This window comes from Salvelinus fontinalis, chromosome 14 (genome assembly GCF_029448725.1).
Source record: "Salvelinus fontinalis isolate EN_2023a chromosome 14, ASM2944872v1, whole genome shotgun sequence".
In the NCBI taxonomy this organism is placed as follows: Eukaryota; Metazoa; Chordata; class Actinopteri; order Salmoniformes; family Salmonidae; genus Salvelinus; species Salvelinus fontinalis.
This window is the reverse complement of record NC_074678.1, coordinates 36,251,369-36,279,286: the sequence shown is the minus strand read 5'-3', so window position 1 is coordinate 36,279,286 and position 27,918 is coordinate 36,251,369. Positions and strand designations below refer to the sequence as shown.

The 27,918-nt window shown below is 46.4% G+C and overlaps 1 protein-coding gene across 2 annotated transcripts in view; it reads right to left on the bottom strand.

Annotated features, from left to right (window-relative positions):
• The window catches only part of cachd1 (cache domain containing 1), a 146,341-nt gene that overhangs the window by 13,335 nt on the left and 105,088 nt on the right, over nt 1-27,918 (bottom strand). For both annotated transcript variants that reach the window (XM_055861580.1, XM_055861581.1), the window contains exons 6-18: nt 21,237-21,381; nt 20,780-20,996; nt 20,183-20,332; nt 14,521-14,754; nt 13,976-14,125; nt 11,754-11,877; nt 9,583-9,700; nt 8,752-8,920; nt 8,505-8,647; nt 6,312-6,493; nt 5,829-5,939; nt 1,590-1,712; nt 164-380 (exon numbers count right to left, since the gene is read on the bottom strand). In XM_055861580.1, the coding sequence (XP_055717555.1) occupies nt 164-380; nt 1,590-1,712; nt 5,829-5,939; nt 6,312-6,493; nt 8,505-8,647; nt 8,752-8,920; nt 9,583-9,700; nt 11,754-11,877; nt 13,976-14,125; nt 14,521-14,754; nt 20,183-20,332; nt 20,780-20,996; nt 21,237-21,381 (2,083 nt within the window). The remainder of the gene's footprint in view (nt 1-163; nt 381-1,589; nt 1,713-5,828; nt 5,940-6,311; nt 6,494-8,504; nt 8,648-8,751; nt 8,921-9,582; nt 9,701-11,753; nt 11,878-13,975; nt 14,126-14,520; nt 14,755-20,182; nt 20,333-20,779; nt 20,997-21,236; nt 21,382-27,918) is intronic.

Here is a 27,918-nt window from a genome sequence, read left to right as displayed (position 1 = left end):
GTTCCTTTTGATAGCCCTTCTTGCCTTGTCTCTCAGATCGTTCACATCTTTGTGGAAGTTACCTGTGGCGCTGATGTTTAGGCCGAGGTATGTATAGTTTTTTGTGTGCTCAAGGGCAACGGTGTCTAGATGGAGTTTGTATTTTCTCTGAGCCCCTACTCACAATGATGCTGGTGTTGAACTTGTAGAAACGTTGGACTGTGCGGTCGCTGAAGCTGTTGCACAAGTTCTTCTTGACAAAGTTAGGATGGTTCAGGATGTCGTTGGCCACCAGAGGTTCCTTGTGTGTGATGTGCTGCCGCTCGGCTGGAGCGTGGCCTTTAGGGTCGATGAGGGTGGGGTGGGCCACCAAGTAACCCCTGTCCTCCATGATAAAACACCTATAGAGAGAGAGAGAGCAAAATAGATAGCAAGAAAGCGAGAGAGAGCGAGGGAGAGAGAGTTAGAGACAGGGAGAGCGACAGACAGAGAGAGACAGGGAGAGCGACAGAGAGAAAGCGAGAGAGAGCGAGGGAGATAGCGACGGAGAGAGAGAGACAGAGAGAGACAGAGACAGAGAGAAAGTGAGAGAGAGAGAAAGCGAGAGAGAGAGAGAGAGAGAAAGCGAGAGAGAGCGAAGGAGATATCGACGGAGAGAGAGAGACAGAGAGAGACAGAGAGAGACAGAGAGAGACAGAGAGAAAGCGAGAGAGAGAGAGAGAAAGCGAGAGAGAGAAAATACAGTTGACGTATTATTAATTTTATGGAACAGTACAACCAATTTAACTTAATACACTTATATCAAATACACATGTCCACTGAAATCCATCAGATTTAAACACAATAGAACCCGAACTTCAGACTCCCCTTTCCGCAGCAAGAGGGAGAGAGCCAGAGCGATTACAGTGGACGTGGAGGGCGAAGAGAGCAGTGTTAAGTCAGGAGAGACAAGGGGTGGTGTTAGAGAGAGCAAACTCTGAGTGTTAAGAACACCACATGGGCCAGGCTCCAGATTAGCTCTGTGTATCGTCACACCTGAGCCCCATATTACCCCAACCTGCAGGATAGAAAGTCATTCAGCCTAACCTCCATCCCCTTCCTCCTGTTAAACATGAACCACTGAAGACTCTCCGACAGAGAGAGAGAGGGAGACAGGGTAAAGAGTGAAAGAAAGAAAGGGGGAGAGGACTGCAGAGAGAAGGGGGAGAGAGAGGGAGGCAGGGGGAGAGAGAGAGAAACTGGAGGGAGGGAGGGAAGAGTAGGGGTGGAAAGGCAGACAGAAAAGAGAAAGAGAGAATATAGCAGCAGAATCTAGCATAACAGGATTTTTCTGAAATGTAATTATAATCAAGCTTCTCCCTCTCTCACCCTCTTTGTAACCAGCATAAAGTTAATTTGTGGACCACAATAGATACCAAAGAGAGAGACTCAGGGAAGATTTCTCCCACGTAGCAGAGGGCATGCTGGGATGTTGGAGGACTAGGTGAAAGTGCCATTCAAATTAGATTCCGAGAGTCTTAAAAACCTCATTGGGTTGTCCCTCAGGATCCCTATGAGGAACAGTCAAAAAGCCTGTAACAAGAGAGAATGAGCCTCAATGAAAGACGTACCGGATCTTGTTGCCCTTGTCCTGATTGCAGATGGGTAGCAGGTCCAGCAGAACCTTGTAGAAGTAACGCAGTGTGAAGTCTATCCCCATTACTGCTACTGCATACCCTGAGGCCATCTGAGAACTACACAGAGAGAGGAGAGAACATTATTCAACAGTACACATCTGTTATTCTCTAGCTACCTTCCCTGCTTGTGCATGCAAACCTATCCTGAAAACCATGTGCTGCAGCTCTTGGGAGCCGTATTTGAGAGCAGAGTCTCGGTATACTACAGACACCACAGGACATGCTCACCAACATCAACAGACTGAGCCTGCCTTATCAGAGCTCTCTCTGTGTGTGTGTGTGTGTGTGTGTGTGTGTGTGTGTGTGTGTGTGTGTGTGTGTGTGTGTGTGTGTGTGTGTGTGAGCTCTCTCTGTGTGTGTGTGTGTGTGTGTGTGTGTGTGTGTGTGTGTGTGTGTGTGTGTGTGTGTGTGTGTGTGTGTGTGTGTGTGTGTGTGTGTGTGTGTGTGTGTGTGTGTGTGTGTGTGTGTGTGTGTGTGTGTGCCTGGGTGTGCCTGGGTGTGCCTGGGTGTTGGTGATTGCCTCCCGTCCACAGCCTCCTCTGAGATGAACGAGTAATGTTGTAACTGTAGTCAGCAGGCACAAACAGCAGACTGCCAGGACCACTACACATTCAGATCACAGACTAAATGAGAACATTAGTCTGTCTATTTCCCACTACTTCTTCCTGTTTTGCTCTATGTATTGCTTGAGAAAATGTTATTATGTGGCTCAGGGTCAGGTTTGATTCCTACTGCGGACACCCATACGATGAATGTGTCTGCTAAACGGAAAGTTAGGAAGAAAATAGAAGAACATAGTATCATTAAAAATACTAAAGAAACAGAACGTTTCAATTTCATCAACAGTCACAAATCAAAATCTAGAAGTGTTTATCAGGTAGCCCTGGTAACGAGAATGGTGTATCACCATCACTCTGTGTGACATAGATACAGTCCAGTCCAACTGGGTTTCTTCCAATCAGAGCCTGGGACTGTGGTTGACCCTTGACCCCTCCTACCTGGAGGTGTGGATGGTGAGGAAGATGTTGTGTTTGTCCTCCTACAGTACCTGGAGGTGTGGATGGTGAGGAAGATGTTGTGTTTGTCCTCCTACAGTACCTGGAGGTGTGGATGGTGAGGAAGATGTTGTGTTTGTCCTCCTGGAGGTGTGGATGGTGAAGAAGATGTTGTGTTTGTCCTCCTGGAGGTGTGGATGGTGAGGAATATGTTGTGTTTGTCCTCCAGGAGGTGTGGATGGTGAGGAAGATGTTGTGTTTGTCCTACTACAGTACCTGGAGGTGTGGATGGTGAGGAAGATGTTGTGTTTGCCCTCCTACAGTACCTGGAGGTGTGGATGGTGAGGAAGATGTTGTGTTTGCCCTCCTACAGTACCTGGAGGTGTGGATGGTGAGGAAGATGTTGTGTTTGTCCTCCTGGAGGTGTGGATGGTGAGGAAGATGTTGTGTTTGTCCTCCTGGAGGTGTGGATGGTGAGGAAGATGTTGTGTTTGTCCTCCTACAGTACCTGGAGGTGTGGATGGTGAGGAAGATGTTGTGTTTGTCCTCCTGGAGGTGTGGATGGTGAGGAAGATGTTGTGTTTGTCCTCCAGGAGGTGTGGATGGTGAGGAAGATGTTGTGTTTGTCCTCCTACAGTACCTGGAGGTGTGGATGGTGAGGAAGATGTTGTGTTTGTCCTCCTACAGTACCTGGAGGTGTGGATGGTGAGGAAGATGTTGTGTTTGCCCTCCTACAGTACCTGGAGGTGTGGATGGTGAGGAAGATGTTGTGTTTGTCCTCCTACAGTACCTGGAGGTGTGGATGGTGAGGAAGATGTTGTGTTTGCCCTCCTACAGTACCTGGAGGTGTGGATGGTGAGGAAGATGTTGTGTTTGCCCTCCTACAGTACCTGGAGGTGTGGATGGTGAGGAAGATGTTGTGTTTGTCCTCCTACAGTACCTGGAGGTGTGGATGGTGAGGAAGATGTTGTGTTTGTCCTCCTACAGTACCTGGAGGTGTGGATGGTGAGGAAGATGTTGTGTTTGTCCTCCTGGAGGTGTGGATGGTGAGGAAGATGTTGTGTTTGTCCTCCTACAGTACCTGGAGGTTTGGATGGTGAGGAAGATGTTGTGTTTGTCCTCCTACAGTACCTGGAGGTGTGGATGGTGAGGAAGATGTTGTGTTTGTCCTCCTACAGTACCTGAAGGTGTGGATGGTGAGGAAGATGTTGTGTTTGTCCTCCTGGAGGTGTGGATGGTGAGGAAGATGTTGTGTTTGCCCTCCTACAGTACCTGGAGGTGTGGATGGTGAGGAAGATGTTGTGTTTGTCCTCCTGGAGGTGTGGATGGTGAGGAAGATGTTGTGTTTGCCCTCCTACAGTACCTGGAGGTGTGGATGGTGAGGAAGATGTTGTGTTTGTCCTCCTACAGTACCTGGAGGTGTGGATGGTGAGGAAGATGTTGTGTTTGTCCTCCTGGAGGTGTGGATGGTGAGGAAGATGTTGTGTTTGTCCTCCAGGAGGTGTGGATGGTGAGGAAGATGTTGTGTTTGTCCTCCTACAGTACCTGGAGGTGTGGATGGTGAGGAAGATGTTGTGTTTGTCCTCCTACAGTACCTGGAGGTGTGGATGGTGAGGAAGATGTTGTGTTTGTCCTCCTACAGTACCTGGAGGTGTGGATGGTGAGGAAGATGTTGTGTTTGTCCTCCTACAGTACCTGGAGGTGTGGATGGTGAGGAAGATGTTGTGTTTGTCCTCCTACAGTACCTGGAGGTGTGGATGGTGAGGAAGATGTTGTGTTTGTCCTCCTGGAGGTGTGGATGGTGAGGAAGATGTTGTGTTTGTCCTCCTGGAGGTGTGGATGGTGAGGAAGATGTTGTGTTTGCCCTCCTACAGTACCTGGAGGTGTGGATGGTGAGGAAGAGGTTGTGTTTGTCCTCCTACAGTACCTGGAGGTGTGGATGGTGAGGAAGATGTTGTGTTTGCCCTCCTACAGTACCTGGAGGTGTGGATGGTGAGGAAGATGTTGTGTTTGTCCTCCTGGAGGTGTGAATGGTGAAGAAGATGTTGTGTTTGTCCTCCTACAGTACCTGGAGGTGTGGATGGTGAGGAAGATGTTGTGTTTGTCCTCCTGGAGGTGTGGATGGTGAGGAAGATGTTGTGTTTGTCCTCCTACAGTACCTGGAGGTGTGGATGGTGAGGAAGATGTTGTGTTTGCCCTCCTACAGTACCTGGAGGTGTGGATGGTGAGGAAGATGTTGTGTTTGTCCTCCTACAGTACCTGGAGGTGTGGATGGTGAGGAAGATGTTGTGTTTGTCCTCCTACAGTACCTGGAGGTGTGGATGGTGAGGAAGATGTTGTGTTTGCCCTCCTACAGTACCTGGAGGTGTGGATGGTGAGGAAGATGTTGTGTTTGTCCTCCTACAGTACCTGGAGGTGTGGATGGTGAGGAAGATGTTGTGTTTGTCCTCCTGGAGGTGTGGATGGTGAGGAAGATGTTGTGTTTGTCCTCCTGGAGGTGTGGATGCTGAGGAAGATGTTGTGTTTGCCCTCCTGGAGGTGTGGATGCTGAGGAAGATGTTGTGTTTGTCCTCCTGGAGGTGTGGATGCTGAGGAAGATGTTGTGTTTGTCCTCCTGGAGGTGTGGATGCTGAGGAAGATGTTGTGTTTGCCCTCCTACAGTACCTGGGGGTGTGGATGGTGAGGAAGATGTTGTGTTTGTCCTCCTGGAGGTGTGGATGGTGAGGAAGATGTTGTGTTTGTCCTCCAGGAGGTGTGGATGGTGAGGAAGATGTTGTGTTTGTCCTCCTACAGTACCTGGAGGTGTGGATGGTGAGGAAGATGTTGTGTTTGCCCTCCTACAGTACCTGGAGGTGTGGATGGTGAGGAAGATGTTGTGTTTGTCCTCCTACAGTACCTGGAGGTGTGGATTGTGAGGAAGATGTTGTGTTTGTCCTCCTACAGTACCTGAAGGTGTGGATGGTGAGAAAGATGTTGTGTTTGTCCTCCTGGAGGTGTGGATGGTGAGGAAGATATTGTGTTTGCCCTCCTACAGTACCTGGAGGTGTGGATGGTGAGGAAGATATTGTGTTTGCCCTCCTACAGTACCTGGAGGTGTGGATGGTGAGGAAGATGTTGTGTTTGTCCTCCTGGAGGTGTGGATGGTGAGGAAGATGTTGTGTTTGTCCTCCTACAGTACCTGGAGGTGTGGATGGTGTGGCTGATGGTGACCACGTATCCGGCCCCGCCCACATCCAGGTAAGGCCCGGTGAAGGTGATGAGGCCAGGGTTCGCCACAGCGTGCTGGTACCTGTTTGGGTCAGGGGTTAGAGGTCAGAGAGCATGGTCAGTGTGATAGGAAACAAAAACAAAACACAGCATGCTAATTCCACGACAATACATGTGGATACTGTCTACTAACTAAAGGCTGGGAAAAACGTTAACAGATATTGACTGAAACATTGATAGTAAAATATATCTGACTACTCCAGACTGTTGTTCAAAATGAAAAGTGTCATGAAGGATTTAGTAGAACTGAGACTGTTCCATAGAAAGTGAATCATTCCAGGCGTAAACAGAAAGCTATGAGAACCGGGCCAAAACACTGTGGAGCAGGACTCAACTTCCCATCCCTCTCTAGGAGTCTGGAACTGCGCCCCCACAAGCACCAAATAAAACTCACCATTGTCTCCGGGTCGGATCGAAGGCTTTGTCCATGAGTGAGCCGGGGTAAATCCGAAGCACCCCATTGGGCGTTGCTATGTAACGGCGAACAATGTAGCAGTTGAGGCTACTCATCTCCATGAGTGTCATCCATTCATCTGTGACGTGACTGGTCGCCATCACCTCGTTCCTGACCGACGACTAGAGGGAGAGAGCGATATAGACAGAGAAGAGAAGAGGAGCTGAGCTCTCTCTTTAATGTAAGGTAGGCCCAGATCAGGATCTCTCTCGTACAGAGTGTCTCTCAGTCTCGCCCCCAATCTCTCACCACGTACAGAGAGTCTCTCAGTCTCTCCCCCACTCTCTCACCACGTACAGAGAGTCTCTCAGTCTCTCCCCCACTCTCTCACCACGTACAGAGTGTCTCTCAGTCTCTCACCACGTACAGAGTGTCTCTCAGTCTCTCACCACGTACAGAGAGTCTCTCAGTCTCTCCCCCACTCTCTCACCACGTACAGAGAGTCTCTCAGTCTCTCCCCCACTCTCTCACCACGTACAGAGAGTCTCTCAGTCTCTCCCCCACCACGTACAGAGAGTCTCTCAGTCTCTCCCCCACCACGTACAGAGAGTCTCTCAGTCTCTCCCCCACTCTCTCACCACGTACAGTGTCTCTCAGTCTCTCCCCCACTCTCTCACCACGTACAGAGAGTCTCTCCCCCACTCTCTCACCACGTACAGAGTCTCTCAGTCTCTCCCCCACTCTAACACAACATACAGAGTCTCTCAGTCTCTCCCCCAATCTCTCACCACGTACAGAGTCTCTCAGCCCGCCCCCCCCTCTCACCACGTACAGAGAGTCTCTCAGTCTCTCCCCCACTCTCTCACCACGTACAGAGTGTCTCTCAGTCTCTCACCACGTACAGAGTGTCTCTCAGTCTCTCACCACGTACAGAGAGTCTCTCAGTCTCTCCCCCACTCTCTCACCACGTACAGAGAGTCTCTCAGTCTCTCCCCCACTCTCTCACCACGTACAGAGTGTCTCTCAGTCTCTCACCACGTACAGAGAGTCTCTCAGTCTCTCCCCCAATCTCTCACCACGTACAGAGTCTCTCAGTCTCTCCCCCACGTACAGAGCCTCTCAGTCTCTCCCCCACTCTCTCACCACGTACAGAGTGTCTCTCAGTCTCTCCCCCAGTCTCTCACCACGTACAGAGAGTCTCTCAGTCTCTCTCCCAATCTCTCTCCACGTACAGAGTGTCTCTCAGTCTCTCCCCCAGTCTCTCACCACGTACAGAGAGTCTCTCAGTCTCTCCCCCCCTCTCTCACCACGTACAGAGTCTCTCAGTCTCTCCCCCAATCTCTCACCACGTACAGAGTGTCTCTCAGTCTCTCCCCCACTCTCTCACCACATACAGAGAGTCTCTCAGTCTCTCCCCCCTCTCTTACCACGTACAGAGTCTCTCAGTCTCTCCCCCAATCTCTCACCATGTACAGAGAGTCTCTCAGTCTCTCCCCCAGTCTCTCACCACGTACAGAGAGTCTCTCAGTCTCTCCCCCAATCTCTCACCACGTACAGAGTCTCTCAGTCTCTCCCCCACTCTCTCACCACGTACAGAGAGTCTCTCAGTCTCTCACCACGTACAGAGAGTCTCTCAGTCTCTCCCCCACTCTCTCACCACGTACAGAGTCTCTCAGTCTCTCCCCCACTCTCTCAGTCTCTCCCCCACTCTCTCACCACGTACAGAGAGTCTATCAGTCTCTCCCCCACTCTCTCACCACATACAGTCTCTCCCCCACCACGTACAGAGTCTCTCAGTCTCTCCCACACTCTCTCACCACATACAGTCTCTCCCCCACCACGTACAGAGTCTCTCAGTCTCTCCCACACTCTCTCACCACAGTCTCTCCCCCACCACGTACAGAGTCTCTCAGTCTCTCCCCCACCACGTACAGAGTCTCTGTCTCTCCACCACATTCAGAGGGGATAAAAATGCTGTGCACACAAGCTGTTAAAAACATGGAGCTTTTCTCCAGCTTCACCTAAAAGACAAAGAAGGCAGTGGAGCTAAGAGACTTGAGGGGCAGTTCGTTGTCTTTCTTTTGGTGGTGTTAGCTAGTGTGGTTTGGCTCACAAGTCTTTCCAGAAGATACGTGTTTGATATTGGTTTGGCTTCTCTGTGTTAATGACTGTCAAATGTGATTGTGTGAGTACCTTGAGTCCAGGGTTGGCTATGAGGCGTGTGTTATCACTGAGGTAGGCAGTGTAGTGTTCCACCATGCGTTTGGTCTCTGGTTGGCTGAGGTGTTCGTAGGGCGAGGAGAAACTCCCTGCAGACAGCATCACTGTAGGACTCTCTGACAGAGAGAGGAAAATAGAGACTAAATGTAAAGCTCTAAAATCTCTGCCTCAAGCCTAGTTCCTCTCTCACAGTCATTGCCTACGTGGCCTCAGGTCTTACCGACAGTGGCCAGCTGTTTGAAGTGCAGACAGGAGGAGGGCTGACCCAGCAGGTCCAGGCGGTGATAGAGCAGCTTGGAGCTGGGAGCTGTGTTCAGGTTCTTCAGGTGTTTCACAGGGATCTCTGGCTGGACGTTCACTATGCACAGGATGAACGACTTGTCCTGGACCTGGGGAGGGATTGAGGGAGAAGATGATGGATGTTTTTGTGGAGGAGCTTCTACGTAGAATAGAGTGATACAGAGCAGAGACACAGCTGAAGACATTTGACTAGTTTTTCAAAATCCATTGATAAGGCATGACTGATCCTAACTTGTAAGGGGGAGTTGAGGTTTGACTTCTGGAACTAGCTCTGAAAGAGAAAGTGTTTTGGGGGTGGGGGTGGGAGCACTGGGTTTTTCTAAATATGACAGATTGGAGATGACTGAGGGAGATGGAGTGAGAGAAGAAGTGGGAGAGAGGGACAAAGAAGATGACAGATTGGAGATGACTGTGTGAGATGGAGTGAGAAAAGAAGTGAGAGAGAGGGACAAAGAAGATGACAGATTGGAGATGACTGTGTGAGATGGAGTGAGAGAAGAAGTGAGAGAGAGGGACAAAGAAGATGACAGATTGGAGATGACTGTGTGAGATGGAGTGAGAGAAGAAGTGGGAGAGAGGGACAAAGAAGATGAAGATGCAGTACTGCATTACTGGCTTGTTACGTTATGGAGAGGGAGTGAGAGAGGGACAGAGGGGAAGGAAGGGAGAGAAAAAAGGGATATAGATCTAGAGAGGAGAAAGACAAGACAGACACAGACAGACACAGACAGACAACAGCAGTGCATCGTACCAGTTTCCATGTGTAGCTGACGTTGTAGGCATCCTTGCTGGGGTCTCGGAGGCGGTTGGTATGCCAGGACAGAGAGGAGTTGGTGGGCACAGCTATCACCTGACTACCCAGGGGCAGACTGGAGGGAGGAACAGGAAGTAGGAGGGTTAACCTGTTGGGGATGGGGGCGCTGTTTAGACTATTTATGCTAATGTGGCTAATTTTTTAAACGGCTTCCCACAAAATCCTTGATCGTACAATATGCATATTATTATTATTATTGGATAGAAAACAGTCTATAGTTTCTATAGGAGTTGAAATTTTGTCTCTAAGTGGAACAGAGCCCATTCTACAGCAATTTCCCTGACATGGAGTCAGATTTGAGAAACGTTGGCCACTTTTCTGAAGTCATTTAAACGGGCACTGTCGTTGCTATGACTATACGGACACTTCTTACGTCTTCCCCTGGATGCCTTTACGTGATGACGATTCCAACGGGCTCGATTGCTCGTTCACAGGCACTACAAATGAAAAAAACCTTTAGCTAGCAAGTCTTTTCTTGCTGCGTAACGCGCGTGGAAGACACCGACCCTCTCCTGTTCCAAGCATTAGTTTAGCCTGTTATATTTCTCCGGTCATCTTTTCACTCGTTATAGGAGTTACAAACATCACAAAGTAGTTAATTTAAAGCGTTTTATAGCAATTTATATCCGTTTAGTGCGATTTTGGGACATTTATTTTTGCAACGATGTGAAAAGTTGGGAACGCTTTTCAGTTCATCCCGAACGTAGTTGACATTTCCACATGGCAAGAGGACAGCTTTCCACCAAAAGACGATTTCTCCCAAGAAAGGATCCTTTGCCCAAGATACTGATGGAAGAACAGCTCAAGGTAGGACATTTTTATTATGATAAATCGTGTTTCTGTCGAAACATTTTAGTGGCTTAGGACGCCATGTTTTTTGACGTAGCTTCGCTTGGCGCAAACTGTATTGAAAAGTAAGGATAAATTAAAAAATGTAATAACGCAATTGTATTAAGAATTAAATTGTCTATCAATCCCTGTCCACCCTATATTTTTTAGTCACGTTTATGAGTATTTATGTATAAGAGTAGATCACTGTCTAAGTGGCGCAAGGACGTTTTCTTTACCAGCTTGTCTACATTTCACATTGTCTAACCATGATTTTGGTGGCTAAATATAAACATTTTCGATCAAACTGTATATGCATGTTGTAATGTGATGTTACAGGAGTGTCATCGGAAGAATTCTGAGAAGGTTAGTGAAAAAATTAATATCTTTTGGCGATGTTGACTTTTATCGCTCACTTTGGCTAGAATCAATGCTGGGCTGCTATGTGCTATGTGCTACGCTAATATAACGATTTATTGTGTTTTCGCTGTAAGACACTTAGAAAATCTGAAATATTGTCTGTATTCACAGGATCTGTGTCTTTCGATTCGTGTATGCTGTGTATTTTTACGAAATGTTTGATGATTAGTAGTTAGGTAAACACGTTGCTCATTGTAATTATTCTAGTCCATTTGTGATGGTGGGTGCAATTGTAAACTATGCCATATACCTGAAATATGCACTTTTTTCTAACAAAACCTATCCCATACCATAAATATGTTATCAGACTGTCATCTAATGAGTTTTTTTGTTGGTTAGGGGCTATAAATATCTTAGTTTAGCCGAATTGGTGATGGCTACTGGTGTTGGTGGACAAATAAAAGATGGTGGAATATGCTAATGTGTTTTTAGGTAATAGATGTACATCTTTACATATTGTGTCTTCCCTGTAAAACATTTTAAAAATCGGAAATGTTGACTGGATTCATAAGATCTGTGTCTTTCATTAGCTGTATTGGACTTTAATGTGTGAAAGTTAAATATTTTAAAAAAATATTTTTTTTGAATTTCGCGGCACTGGTTTTTCAGTGGGGGGGGGGGGGGTGTGCCGCTAGCGCCACGCTGATCCTAGACAGGTTAATATTAGCAACACAAGATTGTGCAATGCAGTCCGATCACCAAAACACCTCAGACTACAGTATATAAACAAAGATTGCTATGACAAAGAGAGTGGATGAAAACATCTTACTACATTACTAGCCTGCCTTGAGTTTCCACAATCTATACATACTAGTGAAACCCCACCTCTCATTGCCCCCTGACCCTTGACCCTAACTCACCGGAGAATGTTGTCCCGTACCACAGGGAACCCAGGGATGTTCTCATAGTGGATGATGTCAGTGTGGAGGGGAGGCTCTGTCATCAAGTAGGGCCGCGTGAGGGACGGGTGCATCAGGGTGTAACCTGGGAAACCAAAAACAATTACCTCAGAACTGAAAAAGCACCATCAATCAATGCCATCAGGGGCTCTTCACAGGAGCAGCCCTTCATGCAGCCCCCAGCACCCAGGGGCCTTGACCCCACCTCACCCCAGGGACGGGCAACTGCTCCTTGGGCAGGGTGAGGCCAGATCACCCCTAGACCCCTAGTACTGTGGTCCTGTATCCAGGCAGGCACCAGAGCAGCACTAATAGTAAGCTATGGGAAATTGAAAGCCCTTACGAGGGAGAAGGGAAGGAGGGAGAGAAGGGGGGGTGTATTAGAGAGACCGAGCAAGCAAGAGCGAGGAGAACCCCTTTTTTCCAACGACAAGGTATCTCTGACCATATCACCTCCATACAACAACAGTTCATTACCATTACAGCAGCACCACTCTCCACTCAACTGTTTATCCTCTGTCTAATTGAGAGTGGCCTATTAGTCAGAACACACCTAACGACTTTAATACTCATTATTATGGTCTGACAATGTAATAAGCACCGTGCAGTAACCACATGTCATCTGACAACAGACTCATTACAATAACATTACGGCCAACCATTCAGATGATTTACCTAAATGTGTCTAGGGAGTACAGAGGATATAATACACATGTCTGAGCATGGCCTTTCCAAACCACCCTAGCAAACATCCTGTTTTAACTTGAAAAGCAGATTTGAAAAATTACTCAAACCGTAAAATCTTAAATAAAGCTAGCCTGTGTTAACACTAAAGGAAAACCTAAAAAGAGAGTGGCAGTGAAGCACTGAGACAAACCCTAGTTCTGGCCCAGTCCATGCCTCTCGGTGCGCCCCTGGCCCAGTCCCTGCCTCTCGGTGCGCCCCTGGCCCAGTCCCTGCCTCTCGGTGGGCCCCTGTATAATTATGTGCACCAAATAACATACACGCCAATCACCAAATAATTATTTTGGGAACAGTCAATGGAACTGTAGCCTACTGTTCAGATGGGTTAAATGGAAACTGAAATCTGGAGACTGACTGTAGGTCTATAACCTCTCACATAGCCTTACTATTAACTCCTGCAGAATTAAACATTTCTTGCAGTGAAATTATGCACCAAATGTAGGCTAAATTTGGACTTGGGAACAGGAGTGGAGAAATATGCTTTCTTTCTGCATCTTGAGATAGTTGGGTCGTTTTCACAGCTTTCTATTTCATTACAACTGGTCCAACTGATGTCCTTTGGACATTTTGCACAGAAAATTGTTCCCTTTATTTTTTTGGCATTTTCTTCCCAGTCCCTAAACGTCTTTGATCCACAAAAGAAAATGACACAGAAAAAAAACTTTACCGATGTCAACAAAACTGAAACATTCTATAGATCTATTACATTATTCTGGTGAGCAGGGCTTTATTTAGTCTACTAGGACAACATATGATGACAGAAGAGAAGCTGCATGTATCTGATTATAGACCAGTTGACTAACAAATAGCCTACCAAAATGTTGGAAATTATAAACAGAAACATATCTAAATCAGGCCAAAAACATCCTGCATCCCCTAATGGGGTGCAAACTAGTCTTATGCATGCCTAATGACCGGACTCAGTCAAACTGGCACTCCACCTCCGAGTCAGAGCTAACACTGGCTCCACTCTGCCAGACACTGGGTCCAATAGCAGCAGGTCTACTGTAGCACTGTGGCTCTGAAGAGGAGAGAATTAATGTTATCTTCCCTGGGATGATCCAGAGAGGCCTACTCTGTCATACAATACTGTGGCCTGGAGTGCAGAGAACTAATGTTATCTTCCCTGGGATGCCCCAGAGAGGCCTACTCTGTCATACAATACTGTGGTCTGGAGAGGAGAGAACTAATGTTATCTTCCCTGGGATGCCCCAGAGAGGCCTACTCTGTCATACAATACTGTGGTCTGGAGAGGAGAGCATAACAGATGAACTAAAAGGCTGAGACAAGACTTTCGCATGCGAGTTGTTGTCCTCGAGGAGAGTGCTGGGTTAGGGTAAGTGTGGAGGTGTGGGACGCACCTTTGTTGACTATGAGGAAGATGTAGGAGGCCAGGGTTAGGGTTAGTGTGTAGGGTTTAGGGTTAGTATAAGATGTACCTTTGTTGTCTATGAGGAAGGTGTAGGAGGCCAAGGAATCCTGGTAGTAGGTTACGTCCTCTAGAATGTGGGCTAGGTTCACGTCCACCCCAACCACACCCAGCAACAGGTTGCCAAAGTAACATGGCCGGCTCACCGTCATGATGAAACCTGCAGGGAGAAGACAGATAGTTTTACATGACACTGATTGATCACCAAGAGCCCAAATCAATCTGATCCAGTTTATAATATTTTCTTTACCACTGATTTAGGTTTAGCAGCTTAGTGTACATTAGTTCTAACCTTTAACGTGATGTGGACATAAGAGCAGAACTGGTCCCAGACCAGTTGTTAGGTCCCAACTATAATCCCCTAAATTCTTTACAGCCATGACCAATTGTTAGGAACTGGTCCTGGGGTCCTGGTAGGGCAGGTTGAAGAAGCTGGACAGATCTATCATCCATTCGTTACCACTGATTTAGGATCAGATCACTGTACCTTAGCTCTAACCTTAACCATAATGACTAGAACAGACCAACTGGTCCTAGATCTGTGTCTAAACCCACCGTCTCCCATGGGGTCCTGGTAGGGCAGACTGAAGCAGGACAGGTCTATCATGCGGTTGGGCAGGTTGATGTAGAAGCGTCCCACGGTGGTCTCCAGGTTACTGAGCTGATTCAGGACCATCATGCTCCCCTTCACCACGGGTAGCGCCGAGCGGTCCGGGACGCCGTACTTCAAAGAGTTCTGCTCCGCTAGGTCACGCAGGAACGCTAGCTCCTTCAGACCCGTCACGCCCTCTGTTGAGGAAGAAGAGAGCAACAGATGCTTTGCAGATGCGTTCAAATATATTGGAACCATTGAACGATTCACTATTTCTTGTAAAAGAAGTTGACCATTTCAAAAACTGTGTTCACACATGTATTTGTTTGATGCACAGGACACAGGACAATACAAAATAAAAACGTACACATTGCAATTTTTCACTTTAAAGTGGAAAAATGGCCTGGTTAAATTAATCTAAATGTAATTTGATTTGGTTGGAAGTAGGGCTGTTGTGGTGAGCGTATTACCACCGCACCGGTGGTCACGAGTCATGAAGGCAGGCAAATTCGACGTGACCTAGGTTCACGTCCACGTTTAGTCACGGTAATTAAGCTTCTCCAAGTTATGATGCTGCTGCTGGTCATTAGTAGTCTACCAAACTTGCTAACTGCCTGTTATTCAGCACTCCATTTCCCTGTAATCTCTCTGACATCAATGCAAATGTAATCAAATCAAACACTTTATGAAAGCCCATGAGCTCATGTTGCGCAACATTTCAATAGGCTATGCAATTGCGCGAGAGAACAGAGTGATGGCCTCTATTAAAAAAAGGATCGGCTTTCCATAGGGTAGGCCTACTATATTTATTTCTCAACTTTCCTAATATTAAGCCCATTGCTTATATTTACATAGCATTCCTAGCTGGCATAAAAATAAACCACTGGGAATAGCATACTCCATTTGCTATTTAAGTGCATAGATGACATGTATTTTTTCCCGCTGCCCCTGTTTCAATACAGGTGCATGATAATGGTCCTTTATAAATCAAAATAAATGTCACACATAGATAATTTAGTATATGTAAAGACAAGATCAAATTTAAGAATAGTCTGATGGGTGACAATATTAGCCTATCACTGAATGATGCCCAGCATATGAAACAAATCGTTTTTTTGTGACTTTTTTAGCGAATCATAGTCACACACCTCATGTAGCCTAGCCTATAGGCCTATGTTTTAATAAGGTCTGTATCGCCACTAAAGTGGCCAAATAACTTCTTAAAATGAGGCACATTAATCCGCTTTACACAGGTTGTGGAGCCTAACTGGCATACATAAGCAGCGCTTGAGTTTCATGTTTGCGGAAGATAATGTTTTGCATAAAATGCACCTTTATAATAAAAGCATTACATGCATAATATATTTGACCGCAACATGTAGGTTTATTGTTTATTGACATGACACAAGACAATATAGGTAATGACACTCCCCGTTGTGGTGTCTGGTACATAGAGAAGCGTAGAGCAGCGCAGCATAGAGCAATGTCAAGCATCGTCGAGCAGCGTTGAGAACCACAGAGCTGCATAGAGCAGAGCAGAGCGGCACAGGGCAGCGTGGCACAGAGCAGAGCGGCACAAAGCAGAGCAGCACAAAGCAGGGCAGCACAAAGCAGGGCAGCACAAAGCAGGGCAGCACAAAGCAGGGCAGCACAAAGCAGGGCAGCACAAAGCAGGGCAGCACAAAGCAGAGCAGCACAAAGCAGAGCAGCACAAAGCAGAGCAGCACAAAGCAGGGCAGCACAACGCAGGGCAGCACAACGCAGAGCAGCACAAAGCAGGGCAGCACAAAGCACGGCAGCACAAAGCAGGGCAGCACAAAGCAGGGCAGCACAAAGCAGGGCAGCACAAAGCAGGGCAGCACAAAGCAGGGCAGCACAAAGCAGGGCAGCACAAAGCAGGGCAGCACAAAGCAGGGCAGCACAAAGCAGGGCAGCACAAAGCAGGGCAGCACAAAGCAGGGCAGCACAAAGCAGGGCAGAGTGGCGTAGAACAGAGCGGCATAAAGTACCGTAGAGCAGAACGGCGTAGAGCAGAACGGCATAAAGTACCGTAGAGCAGAACGGCATAAAGTACCGTAGTGCAGAACGGCATAAAGTACCGTAGAGCAGAACGGCATAAAGTACCGTAGAGCAGAACGGCATAAAGTACCGTAGAGCAGAACGGCATAAAGTACCGTAGAGCAGAGCGGCGTAGAGCAGAGCGGCATAAAGTACCGTAGAGCAGAGCGGCATAAAGTACCGTAGAGCAGAACGGCATAAAGTACCGTAGAGCAGAGCGGCATAAAGTACCATAGAGCAGAACGGTGTAGAGCAGAACGGCATAAAGTACCGTAGAGCAGAGCGGCGTAGAGCAGAGCGGCATAAAGTACCGTAGAGCAGAACGGCATAAAGTACCGTAGAGCAGAGCGGCATAAAGTACCGTAGAGCAGAACGGCATAAAGTACCGTAGAGCAGAACGGCATAAAGTACCGTAGAGCAGAACGGCATAAAGTACCGTAGAGCAGAACGGCATAAACTACCGTAGAGCAGAACGGCATAAACTACCGTAGAGCAGAGCGGCGTAGAGCAGAGCGGCATAAAGTACCGTAGAGCAGAGCGGCATAAAGTACCGTAGAGCAGAACGGCATAAAGTACCGTAGAGCAGAGCGGCATAAAGTACCGTAGAGCAGAGTGGCGTAGAGCAGAGCGGCATAAAGTACCGTAGAGCAGAGCGGCGTAGAGCAGAGCGGCATAAAGTACCGTAAAGCAGAGCGGCGTAGAGCAGAGCGGCATAAAGTACCGTAGAGCAGAGCGGCATAAAGTAGCGTAGAGCAGAGCGGCGTAGAGCAGAGCGGCATAAAGTACGGTAGAGCAGAGCGGCATAAAGTACCGTAGAGCAGAGCGGCGTAGAGCAGAGCAGCATAAAGTACCGTAGAGCAGAGCGGCATAAAGTATCGTAGAGCAGAACGGCGTAGAGCAGAGCGGCATAAAGTACCGTAGAGCAGAGCGGCATAAAGTACCGTAGAGCAGAGCGGCATAAAGTACCGTAGAGCAGAGCGGCATAAAGTACCGTAGAGCAGAGCGGCATAAAGTACCGTAGAGCAGAGCGGCATAAAGTACCGTAGAGCAGAGCGGCATAAAGTACCCTAGAGCAGAACGGCATAAAGTACCGTAGAGCAGAACGGCATAAAGTACCGTAGAGCAGAACGGCATAAAGTACCGTAGAGCAGAACGGCATAAAGTACCGTAGAGCAGAACAGCATAAAGTACCGTAGAGCAGAGCGGCATAAAGTACCGTAGAGCAGAGCGGCATAAAGTACCGTAGAGCAGAGCGGCATAGAGCAGAACGGCATAAAGTACCGTAGAGCAGAGCGGCATAGAGCAGAACGGCGTAGAGCAGAACAGCATAAAGTAGAGCAGAGCGGCATAGAACAGCCACATAGATGTGAGGTCCTTCATTGTATTCTTTTTTTCTTTAACCTTTATTTAACCAGGAAGGGCTCATTGAGATTTAAAATATCTTTTTCAAGAGCGTCCTGGCCAAGATAGGCAGCACAAAGTCATTACAAAAATTACAGACAGACAACATGAAAAACTACAAGTAATCTAGTAAAAACCATTGAATTCACAAGAGTATAACAAAATCAAAAACAGCAAATTAAAAGCATTGACAGGTCAGGGAATCAGCCTCAAAATTGATATCAATGTAAGAAAACGTCCTCCAGAATATTCATTGACTTTATAACAGAGGACACCCTAGAATGACCTCTCCAACACGGCTGCCCAAACAGCTGTCACTGGGCACATTTGGCATTAAGACAGGGCTTAATATGGAATGCATGGCAGTCATATCACTGATTGGATTAAATAGGGATCAAGTCAAGCCTTAATACTTAGGGCCTTGTCTGATAATAATAGGATGCTGCATACATGAGAATGGTGCACTATTGACAGGAGGTGAAAGAAGTCAATACAGCCTGGTATGTGTGGACACAGCTCTGCTCAAACTGGACAGCAGAGGTCATAGTTGGAATGGCCATAGATGAACGTTTGGCCGATGATATTCTCTGTAAAATCCATGATTCTGTGGGTGATTTACTGGTTACTGTTAAAGCATATCTTTAAATCATTCTCCTGTTTTTCATGTCTGATAAGGGCTTTTAGATGTATTGAGTTTGTTCGTGGTTCACAAATCAAGCAGGAGGGACTGGGAAGTATTAGCCAGTCACGGACCAGGGGGAAGTCTAGAGGGTTTGGCAATACAGTCCTTAGCTGAAGATTTCACTCTCCAACCATTTGGCCGTTCTAGTTCTAGCATTTCATCAAAAAACAGACACAGACAAACATGCTTAGTTCAAACATCAGAGTTGATGTGGGAGAAAAGACCACTGATCATCTTTAACAATCATCAGCTTACACCTGGCACACACACACACACACACACACACACACACAGAGTTCTATGCATCGCTCACAATGTGCTACACAACAAACGCTTTCTGGGTGCTATGCTAATCAACTCAAGATGATTACATATTTCTGAATCCTTTTCATCATGGCCCCTTTTAAACAAGCGGCCCCCGGCTGTCTCTGTCACGCACCACCCTTTTAAACAAGCGGCCCCCGGCTGTCTGTCACGCACCACCCTTTTAAACAAGCGGCCCCCGGCTGTCTCTGTCACGCACCACCCTTTTAAACAAGCGGCCCCCGGCTGTCTCTGTCACGCACCACCCTTTTAAACAAGCGGCCCCCGGCAGTCTCTGTCACGCACCACCCTTTTAAACAAGCGGCCCCCGGCTGTCTCTGTCACGCACCACCCTTTTAAACAAGCGGCCCCCGGCTGTCTCTGTCACGCACCACCCTTTTAAACAAGCGGCCCCCGGCTGTCTCTGTCACGCACCACCCTTTTAAACAAGCGGCCCCCGGCTGTCTCTGTCACGCAGCACTCCTTTAAACAAGTGGCCCCCGGCTGTCTCTGTCACGCACCACCCTTTTAAACAAGCGGCCCCCGGCTGTCTCTGTCACGCACCACCCTTTTAAACAAGCGGCCCCCGGCTGTCTCTGTCACGCACCACCCTTTGAAGTCTTTAGACTCAGGCGCTCTCAGCTGTCCCTCATTTTAATTTCCTAATGAACATGATTTGTGCTAATTCCAGGCTAAGGCATGCACTGTGAAGGGGTCTCTGTGTAGGACATGGAGCGAAGGATGAGGAGAAGGGGAGGAGAGAGGGGAGACAGGTGAAGAGGGCCAATAGAGAGGGGGAGGTGGAGACATAACAGACACACAGGAGAAAACAAAAAGCCTTTGAGGTTCCTGAGCACCTCTCCAGTCTGCACTGCCCCCATTCACCCATCCCCTTCCTCTCCCCCATTCACCCATCCCCTTCCTCTCCCCCATTCACCCACCCCCTCCCCCATCCAGGTGGCTGGGTAGATCTAGCAGCAGCACCCATGACACACACATTCCACTACTAATCAGGATTGATACACCATCAATCACATTACAAAACATATTGGATTTGTATTGACATTTTAAACATACTCATGCCACTTCCAGTCACCACCAAGGCATTCCCTTTTCTCTTGGAGTGACTCTCAGTGTGATTTCTGAACATAGACAAAGTGTGTGTGGTGGAGGGTTCCTACCATTCATGAGGGCGTAGGTGAGGATCATGACAGAGTTGTTGAGGTGGCGGTTCTCCTCTTTGACCACGCGGAGGGTGTCTCTCTTCTCATGCTCCGATGCGTCTCGGGACGTGATGCCAGACGACAGGTAGACGATCACCATGTCTGTGTCTGACAGGAACACACAAGCACAGAGAGATCAGAAACAAATCCTTGGTCATAAATCCTTCATCTCACAAATCCTCCATCTCTTGAGTCACATTCATTGAGCCATTGCAACCTAATTAACTGCATTGATTTACAAGTAGATTTATGTGTGAAATATTATTACAAATACATTCATTGCCACATAACTGACAAATTGGCATTCCCTATAGAACCCTCAAACGCAACTCTGGACCTGGAAGTCAGTTCCACTGCTTTAATTCATTCTTCCCCTCTAAATCAGGGACTGATTTAGACCTGGGACTCCAGGTGGATGCAATTCATTATCAGGCAGAACAGAAACCAGCAGGCTCCGGACCTCGTAGGGTAAGAGTTGAATACCCCTGCTATAGAACAAGTCTGTAGCATCAATGGCCCGTAAAGACTGTATTTCCCATAGTTCCCTGTTCTTACTGGTGAGTTTCCGGGTGACGTTGCTGGTGTTCCTGAGGAGCTGGAAGGCCTTTTGGAAGCCCAGTGCATGCTGGGTAGGGCTGTCGGAGGCCTTGAGGTTGCTGATGAAGGCGCTCATCTTCCTCTTGGTCTCGCTGGTGGCAGGAGACAGGTAGCTCTTATAGCACTGGTCCAGAGAACAGGAGCGCACAGCCTCCGCTGAGGACAGGATCGAGACCTGGTGAAGAGGACATGCACAGACACAAGTGGCCATTACATACAAACACAACATAAACAACCACTTTGGGATTGTAATCACGGGTCATATGCACAATCTGTTTTAGCTTCAGAGGGAGAGAAAGGGTGGTTGTATCTAGAACGTGGATGGTGTGTCAGGGGTCATCGGTTTCAGAAAGGCTGGGGAATTGGGCTACAAGGAGGGGAGTAAGGACTGGGTAATCAGAGCAGAGCTCCTCACCTTGTCATGTTCATCTATAGAGTTGAGGACGACAAGGGCAGCATCTCTGGCAATCTGGAGCTGTGTTTCTGTAATAGTCACTCCGTGGTCGATGATCACTACGATGTGTTTAGACTGGGGCCGCACCGCCGCCACGTACACTGGCCTGTGAGGACACACACGCAGACACGTGATGAGTACACAAGGGCTGTCCCAGACTAGAAAAAATATTGGTCAACCAAGAGTCGTCTGTTCTTTCGACCAATCAATTGAACAAAAATGTTAAACGTGTATTTTTCCATATATTGACAGATCCTATGTGTTTTAATCAAATCAACTATTTTTACTGAGCTTGTCTGATGCTTTAAGCACACCGTTTGATTAAATAATTAAGACACACAAATTATTAGAGGGAATCCGACCAGCAATTGATTTTATTGTGCCGGGCTGGGCTCAGACTTGCTGTGCTGTGTAAAAAAAAAAAAAAGACAGTGAGTGTGTGACAAGCAACCGTTGTCTCTCTCTCCTCCCAGCTGCAGCGACCACCACAGAACATCAACAGTGTTTATCACGCTGTCCGTGTTGCTGAAGCTGCAACATAATTACTACCATTTCTGAATGAAAAGTTCTGTTTCCAAAATCCCTCACTTGCTTTGGAAAAACATTCCCTATTCCCTCAACCCTTGCTCTCAACGTGGCACGTATGCATCGCATGCATGAGACCAAAGACCTATTCGCACCGGACTAGTATTACGAGAGAACGTTGATTATGTAATTATAACTCCAGAATGTCCGTTAATCCAGAGGACGATTCGGTCGGGATTAGTTGTTTTCCAAACTGCCCCCTGTAATTCTTTGGCAGTTACGATAGAAGCCTGGATGTTTTTATTCTAGGCGTGAACATACAATATTTCAACATGTATTATGGCGACACTATACCAACACATCTTTGGTATAGTGTGGCCATAATATTTGAATTGAGGAAGTGTGATCATATTCATTAGGAAGTTTTAGCGATCCGCAGTGCGTCCTAAATGCTCCCCAGCCTTCAGATGGGAGCTAAACAGTGCAATTGCACTTGAGATGCCTTTTAAGGCTATAGATGAGAAAACGTACTTATTATTTCCAAACATGTAGTTGTATGCTGCGTTGCGATCTATTAACAGCAAGGGTTGCATTAAATAGGCTCAATATGTTTACTGATGCATTTGGCAATATTCAATACGTAGAAAATATATAAACAAAAGCATTCACTGTGGAAGTTGATAGGCTACATGTAGGCCATTCATATATAGTTTATTCACTTCTAAATTCAATTTATCCAATCAGTTATTGTTTTTTTTGCGCAAACCGCGAGCAACACCTGTCAAACTCAAGATATTTCTCTCAAAACACAGGGATGTCAATTCGCACGGCACTAGTGTTATCAGAGGACCTTGGAGTTCTCCAAAAAACAGTAGGTTATTCTGGCTGGAATTATTGTTCTCCTGCCATGTAAAAATTACTGACAAGGCAGCAGTGGCGACCCGTCATTCAGGACAGGTGGGGCAGACCACCCGCTCAGCTAAAACTATATATTTAATAATTTTCTTGCCTGTTTTGCATGTTATTTTAGCATTAATACATGTCACATATCAGTTTGCAAACAATGTATAAAAAAAACAGAGGAAAAAAACGCGTTAATAAAGCTGCATTCAAACAAGGTGTCTTTTGCTCCAAAATGCAGTTGTTTCAGCCTAGCTCAGTGCTTTCTGTGGTGGAGAGGCACCCAGTAGAAAATACGGAGCGTAGGGGTTGGTAATGTTCTCTAGTTGCGCCGTGATAGGCTCAGTGTTCTGTCACTCATGGGGACACTACATCACCACAAAATCTACAGGTAGAGCTCGAAAATTCTAGCCCCTTGTGTGCTGCCATAGAGTTACATTAGAAGTGCCCTTCCAAGAAGGCTCAAGGTCATTGGCCACAGACAAAATGACATCAAATCACGTTATATGTACAGTAGCTTTGATTGGACTGATCATGTCAACATTATACTTTCAAAATCTTAGCTAGTAGACATCATCATGAATCAAGTTGACAATCTACTGGCAAATCCTTTTCAATCCTTGTCATATGAAGAGAAATTATAGATAAAGCGTATCGGTGCTCATTGGCCATTACACAACGAATTGGAAATCGCAAATTCAACAATTAGTGGTTTGGAAGTAATAAGTGGCTAACTGAAAACATATAGCAAAGCAATCACTAGCATGCTATTCAGTGGAGTGAATGTGTGGTCCAAGTCTCTTTTCCAAGCTTAAAAGGATAAACATTCAACATTGGCCATGCTGTCAATCCAGCATGACTTCTGCCACTTTCAAAACGACTGTAAACTCGGAACTGGGAAATCTCGGACTTCAGTGAGTTCAAGACAACTGGGAACTTGGGGGGGACAAGCTCGGACTGGAAAAATTAGTTTTGAACAGTTATCCAAGTCGGAATTCAAAGTCGGGAACTCGGGCCTCTTTCTAGAGCTCCGACATGAAGATAACTGATGTCATCATGATTCAACCTTGTTTTTTTCCGAGTTCCCAGTTGTCTCGAAAGCACCATAAATCCAGAGAATGCCAGACTTTGATGACAAAATTTTCCCACGAAGGACCGCCGCGCCACCTTCCTGTGCAAGTGAGCACTGCACAACAAGGTTGATTACAACAATGTATTGTGTGCCGTTGTATAATTGATGTAATATGCCAGGTAGATAAACTCAGCAAAAAAATAAACGTCCCTTTTTCAGGACCCTGCCTTTCAAAGATAATTCGTAAAAATCCAAATAACTTCACAGACCTTCATTGTAAAGGGTTTAAACACTTTTTCCCATGCTTGTTCAATGAACCATAAACAATTAATGACATGCACCTGAGGAATGGTCGTTAAGACAATTAAGGTCACAGTTAAGAAAACTTAAGACACTATAGAGGCCTTTCTACTGACTCTGAAAAACACCAAAAGAAAGATGCCCAGGGTCCCTGCTCATCTGCGTGAACGTGCCTTAGGCATGCTGCAAGGACGCATGAGGACTATAGATGTGGCCAGAGCAATACATTGCAATGTCCGTACTGTGAGACGCCTAAGACAGCGCCACAGGAAGACATGACGGACAGCTGATCGTCCTCGCAGTGGCAGACCACGTGTAACAACACCTGCACAGGATCGATACATCCGAACATCACACCTGCGGGACAGGTACAGGATGGCAACAACTGCCAGAGTTACACCGGGAACGCACAATCCCTCCATCAGTGCTCAGACTGTCCGCAATAGGCTGAGAGAGGCTGGACTGAGTGCTTGTAGGCCTGTTGTAAGGCAGGTCCTCACCAGACATCACCGACAACAACGTCGTCTATGGGCACAAACCCATCGTCGCTGGACCAGACAGGACTGGCAAAAAGTGCTCTTCTGTGATGAGTCGTGGTTCTGTCTCACCAGGGGTGATGGTCAGATTCGCGTTTATTGTCGAAGGAATGAGCGTTACACTGAGGCCTGTACTCTGGAAGGGGATCGATTTGGAGGTGGAAGGTCCGTCATGGTCTGGGGCGGTGTGTCACAGCATCATCGGACTGAGCTTGTTGTCATTGCAGGCAATCTCCACGCTGTGCGTTACAGAGAAGACATCCTCCTCCCTCATGTGGTACCCTTCCTGCAGGCTCATCCTGACATGACCCTCCAGCATGACAATGCCACCAGCCATACTGCTCATTCTGTGCGTGATTTCCTGCAAGACAGGAATGTCAGTGTTCTGCCATGGCCATCGAAGAGCCCGGATCTCAATCCCATTGAGCGAACGTCTGGGAACGTCTGGGACCTGTTGGATCGGAGGGTGAGGGCTAGGGCCATTCCCCCCAGAAATGTCCCGGAACTCCAGGGGAACATCTCACAGCAAGAACTGGCAAATCTGGTGCAGTCCATGAGGAGGAGATGCACTGCAGTACTTAATGCAGCTGGTGGCCACACCAGATACAGACTATTACTTTTGATTTTGACCTCCCCTTTGTTCAGGGACACATTACTCCATTTCTGATAGTCACATGTCTGTGGAACTTGTTCAATTTATGTCTCCGTTGATGAATCTTGTTATGTTCATACAAATATTTACACATGTTAAGTTTGCTGAAAATAAACACAGTTGACAGTGAGATGACTTTTTTGTTGTTGCTAAGTTTATGTATACAGTAGCTAAGAAAGTAATACTAGGTGTATGTTGTGTAGTAAGCTGCCTCACCCTGATACATTTGGTCCCTTTTACCCCTCATAATTTAGCCTACTGTTCTGACTTGGTGGTGCAATTCTAGCCTATAGACTGTTTTAGAACAATGTAAACATTGAATATTGTAAGAGCTTTCATTTTCTGCTTATATGCCCCCTTCATTTATCCTACGGTTCTGACTAGTTATACTAGTTAAATAGTTATATTGACTACGTGTCCTAGCTCGCTCATTAATGTCTTAATCGAAATTACGGATTGCCTCATACGCTCGTCGTCCCGTTATGCCATAGTTTGTACATCTCAATTGTCCGTAGAAAACACATTTGTTTAAGCAAGTCACCCATATCAGCTATGATTTTTTTAAAGGCAGTAAATGAGGTTGACTAGCCAGGTGGAGCAGTGGTGAGGTTTTGGGACTGCTGTTGGGACTCTGCTGTTGTGACAGCTTTATGTAGGCCCTAACATTTTGTGTTATAATCTAATTCATGTATTGTTTAGTGTTGTGTGGTGGCTTTGCTGGCATGCATCTAAAACATTTTGGGGGGTTAGCCCCAACAAGATTTACATGTTAAAATCACCACTGCATGGCAGATTCGGACGGGACTAAAATTATAGATGTGGTATTTTGTTCTCATGCACATAATTACATGACCCGACCTCCCCCAGGAAAACAAATCCCGTCCGAATAGGGCCTGACCTATAGCATATCATAATCACATCAATTGACTTGATTTGATTAACGTGGTTATAACAAACTCTGAACACCGTAACATATATGACAGCAAAATGGATGCAGATGACGTGACAAACTCTAACCGGGGGAATGTTTACTCGTTGCTGAGGAGGTAAAGGGGAAGTCAGATGTGTGGAATAAATGTTACTAGTTGTGGAAAATACTTGAGATCAAGAAAAACAAGGTTAGGAGTAAGAGCTGCGTGCATATTATGTGTGCCTAGGGTTGCACAGGGTCGGACACTTTCCGGTAAAGTTCCCGAAATTTTCAGAAGATTTTCCATGAAAAGTTAAGAATGGGATTTTGGAGAATTTTGCTTAATTTCATCAAAAAGAGTTTGCTTATAACAGTGAACCTCAACTCTTTTTTTGTGGGATACACACAAGGTAATTCTAGGTCTTCTGGCATATTCGGTTAAACTATCCCCAATTCAATGGAATTGCAACCCTCTGCATGCACATTCTTCCATCACATGTACAGCTGATTCTCAAGATCTTGCACACTAATGAGAGGCTATTGAGCCCACACTACTACATTGTCTGAGCCAAGGACTACATGCTTTCTGGTAAGTTTTGATTACAATACTGGGTGGGGTGAATATATTTTATGACATACATTATTTTTTGTTAACTAGTAAAAAGTAGCCTACAGCAACGTGTGTTTAAATAATTTCTAACTTGTTAACAATTTATGCTAGTTAGTTTTTGCTAACATATGGGTTTTAGCTTGCTTGAGCCTGCTAACAAAGGAGTGTTAATTCACCTGTTTCCTTACATGTTTCATTTTAAAACATTTATCTTAATAAGGAGATGTTTAATCTAACTGCTAAACTATTTATCTGTACATGGAATTTTATTTGTTTTTTTTTACTCATTTTTTCTAATCTTTAAAGGAAAATGCTATGTGGAGCATGGAGCATGGACATTTCACTTTTTAATTTTTTTAAATTTATTCCACCTTTATTTAACCAGGTAGGCCAGTTGAGAACAAGTTCTCATATACAACTGCGACCTGGCCAAGATAAATCAAAGCAGTGCGACAAAAACAACACAGAGTTACACATGGAATAAACAAACGTACAGTCAATAACACAATAGAAAAATCTGTATACAATGTGTGCAAATGAAGTAAGGAGGTAAGGCAATATATAGGCCATAGTGGCAAAGTAATTACAAATTAACACTGGAGTGATAGATGTGCAGATGAGGATGTGCAAGTAGAAATACTGGTGTGCAAAAGAGCAGAAAAACAAAAATCGAATGAGGTAGGTAGTTGGTTGGATGGGATATTTACAGATGGGCTTGGTACAGGTGCAGCGATCAGTAAGCTGCTCTGACAGCTGATGCTTGAAGTTAGTGAGGGAGGTAAGAGTCTCCAACTTCAGTGATTGCAATTGATTCTCTTCATTGGCAGCAGAGAACTGGAAGGTAAGGCAGCTAAAGTAGGTGTTGGCTTTGGGGATGACCAGTGAGATATACCTGCTGGAGTGCGTGCTACGGGTGGTGTTGCTATGGTGACCAGTGAGCTGAGATAAGGTGGAGCTTTACCTAGCAAAGACTTATAGATGACCTGGAGACAGTGGGTTTGGCGATGAATATGTAGCGAGGACCAGCCAACGAGAACATACAGGTCGCAGTGATGGGTAGTATATGGGGCTTTGGTGAGAAAATGGATGGTACTGTGATAGACTGCTTCCAATTTGCTGAGTAGAGTCTTGGAGGCTT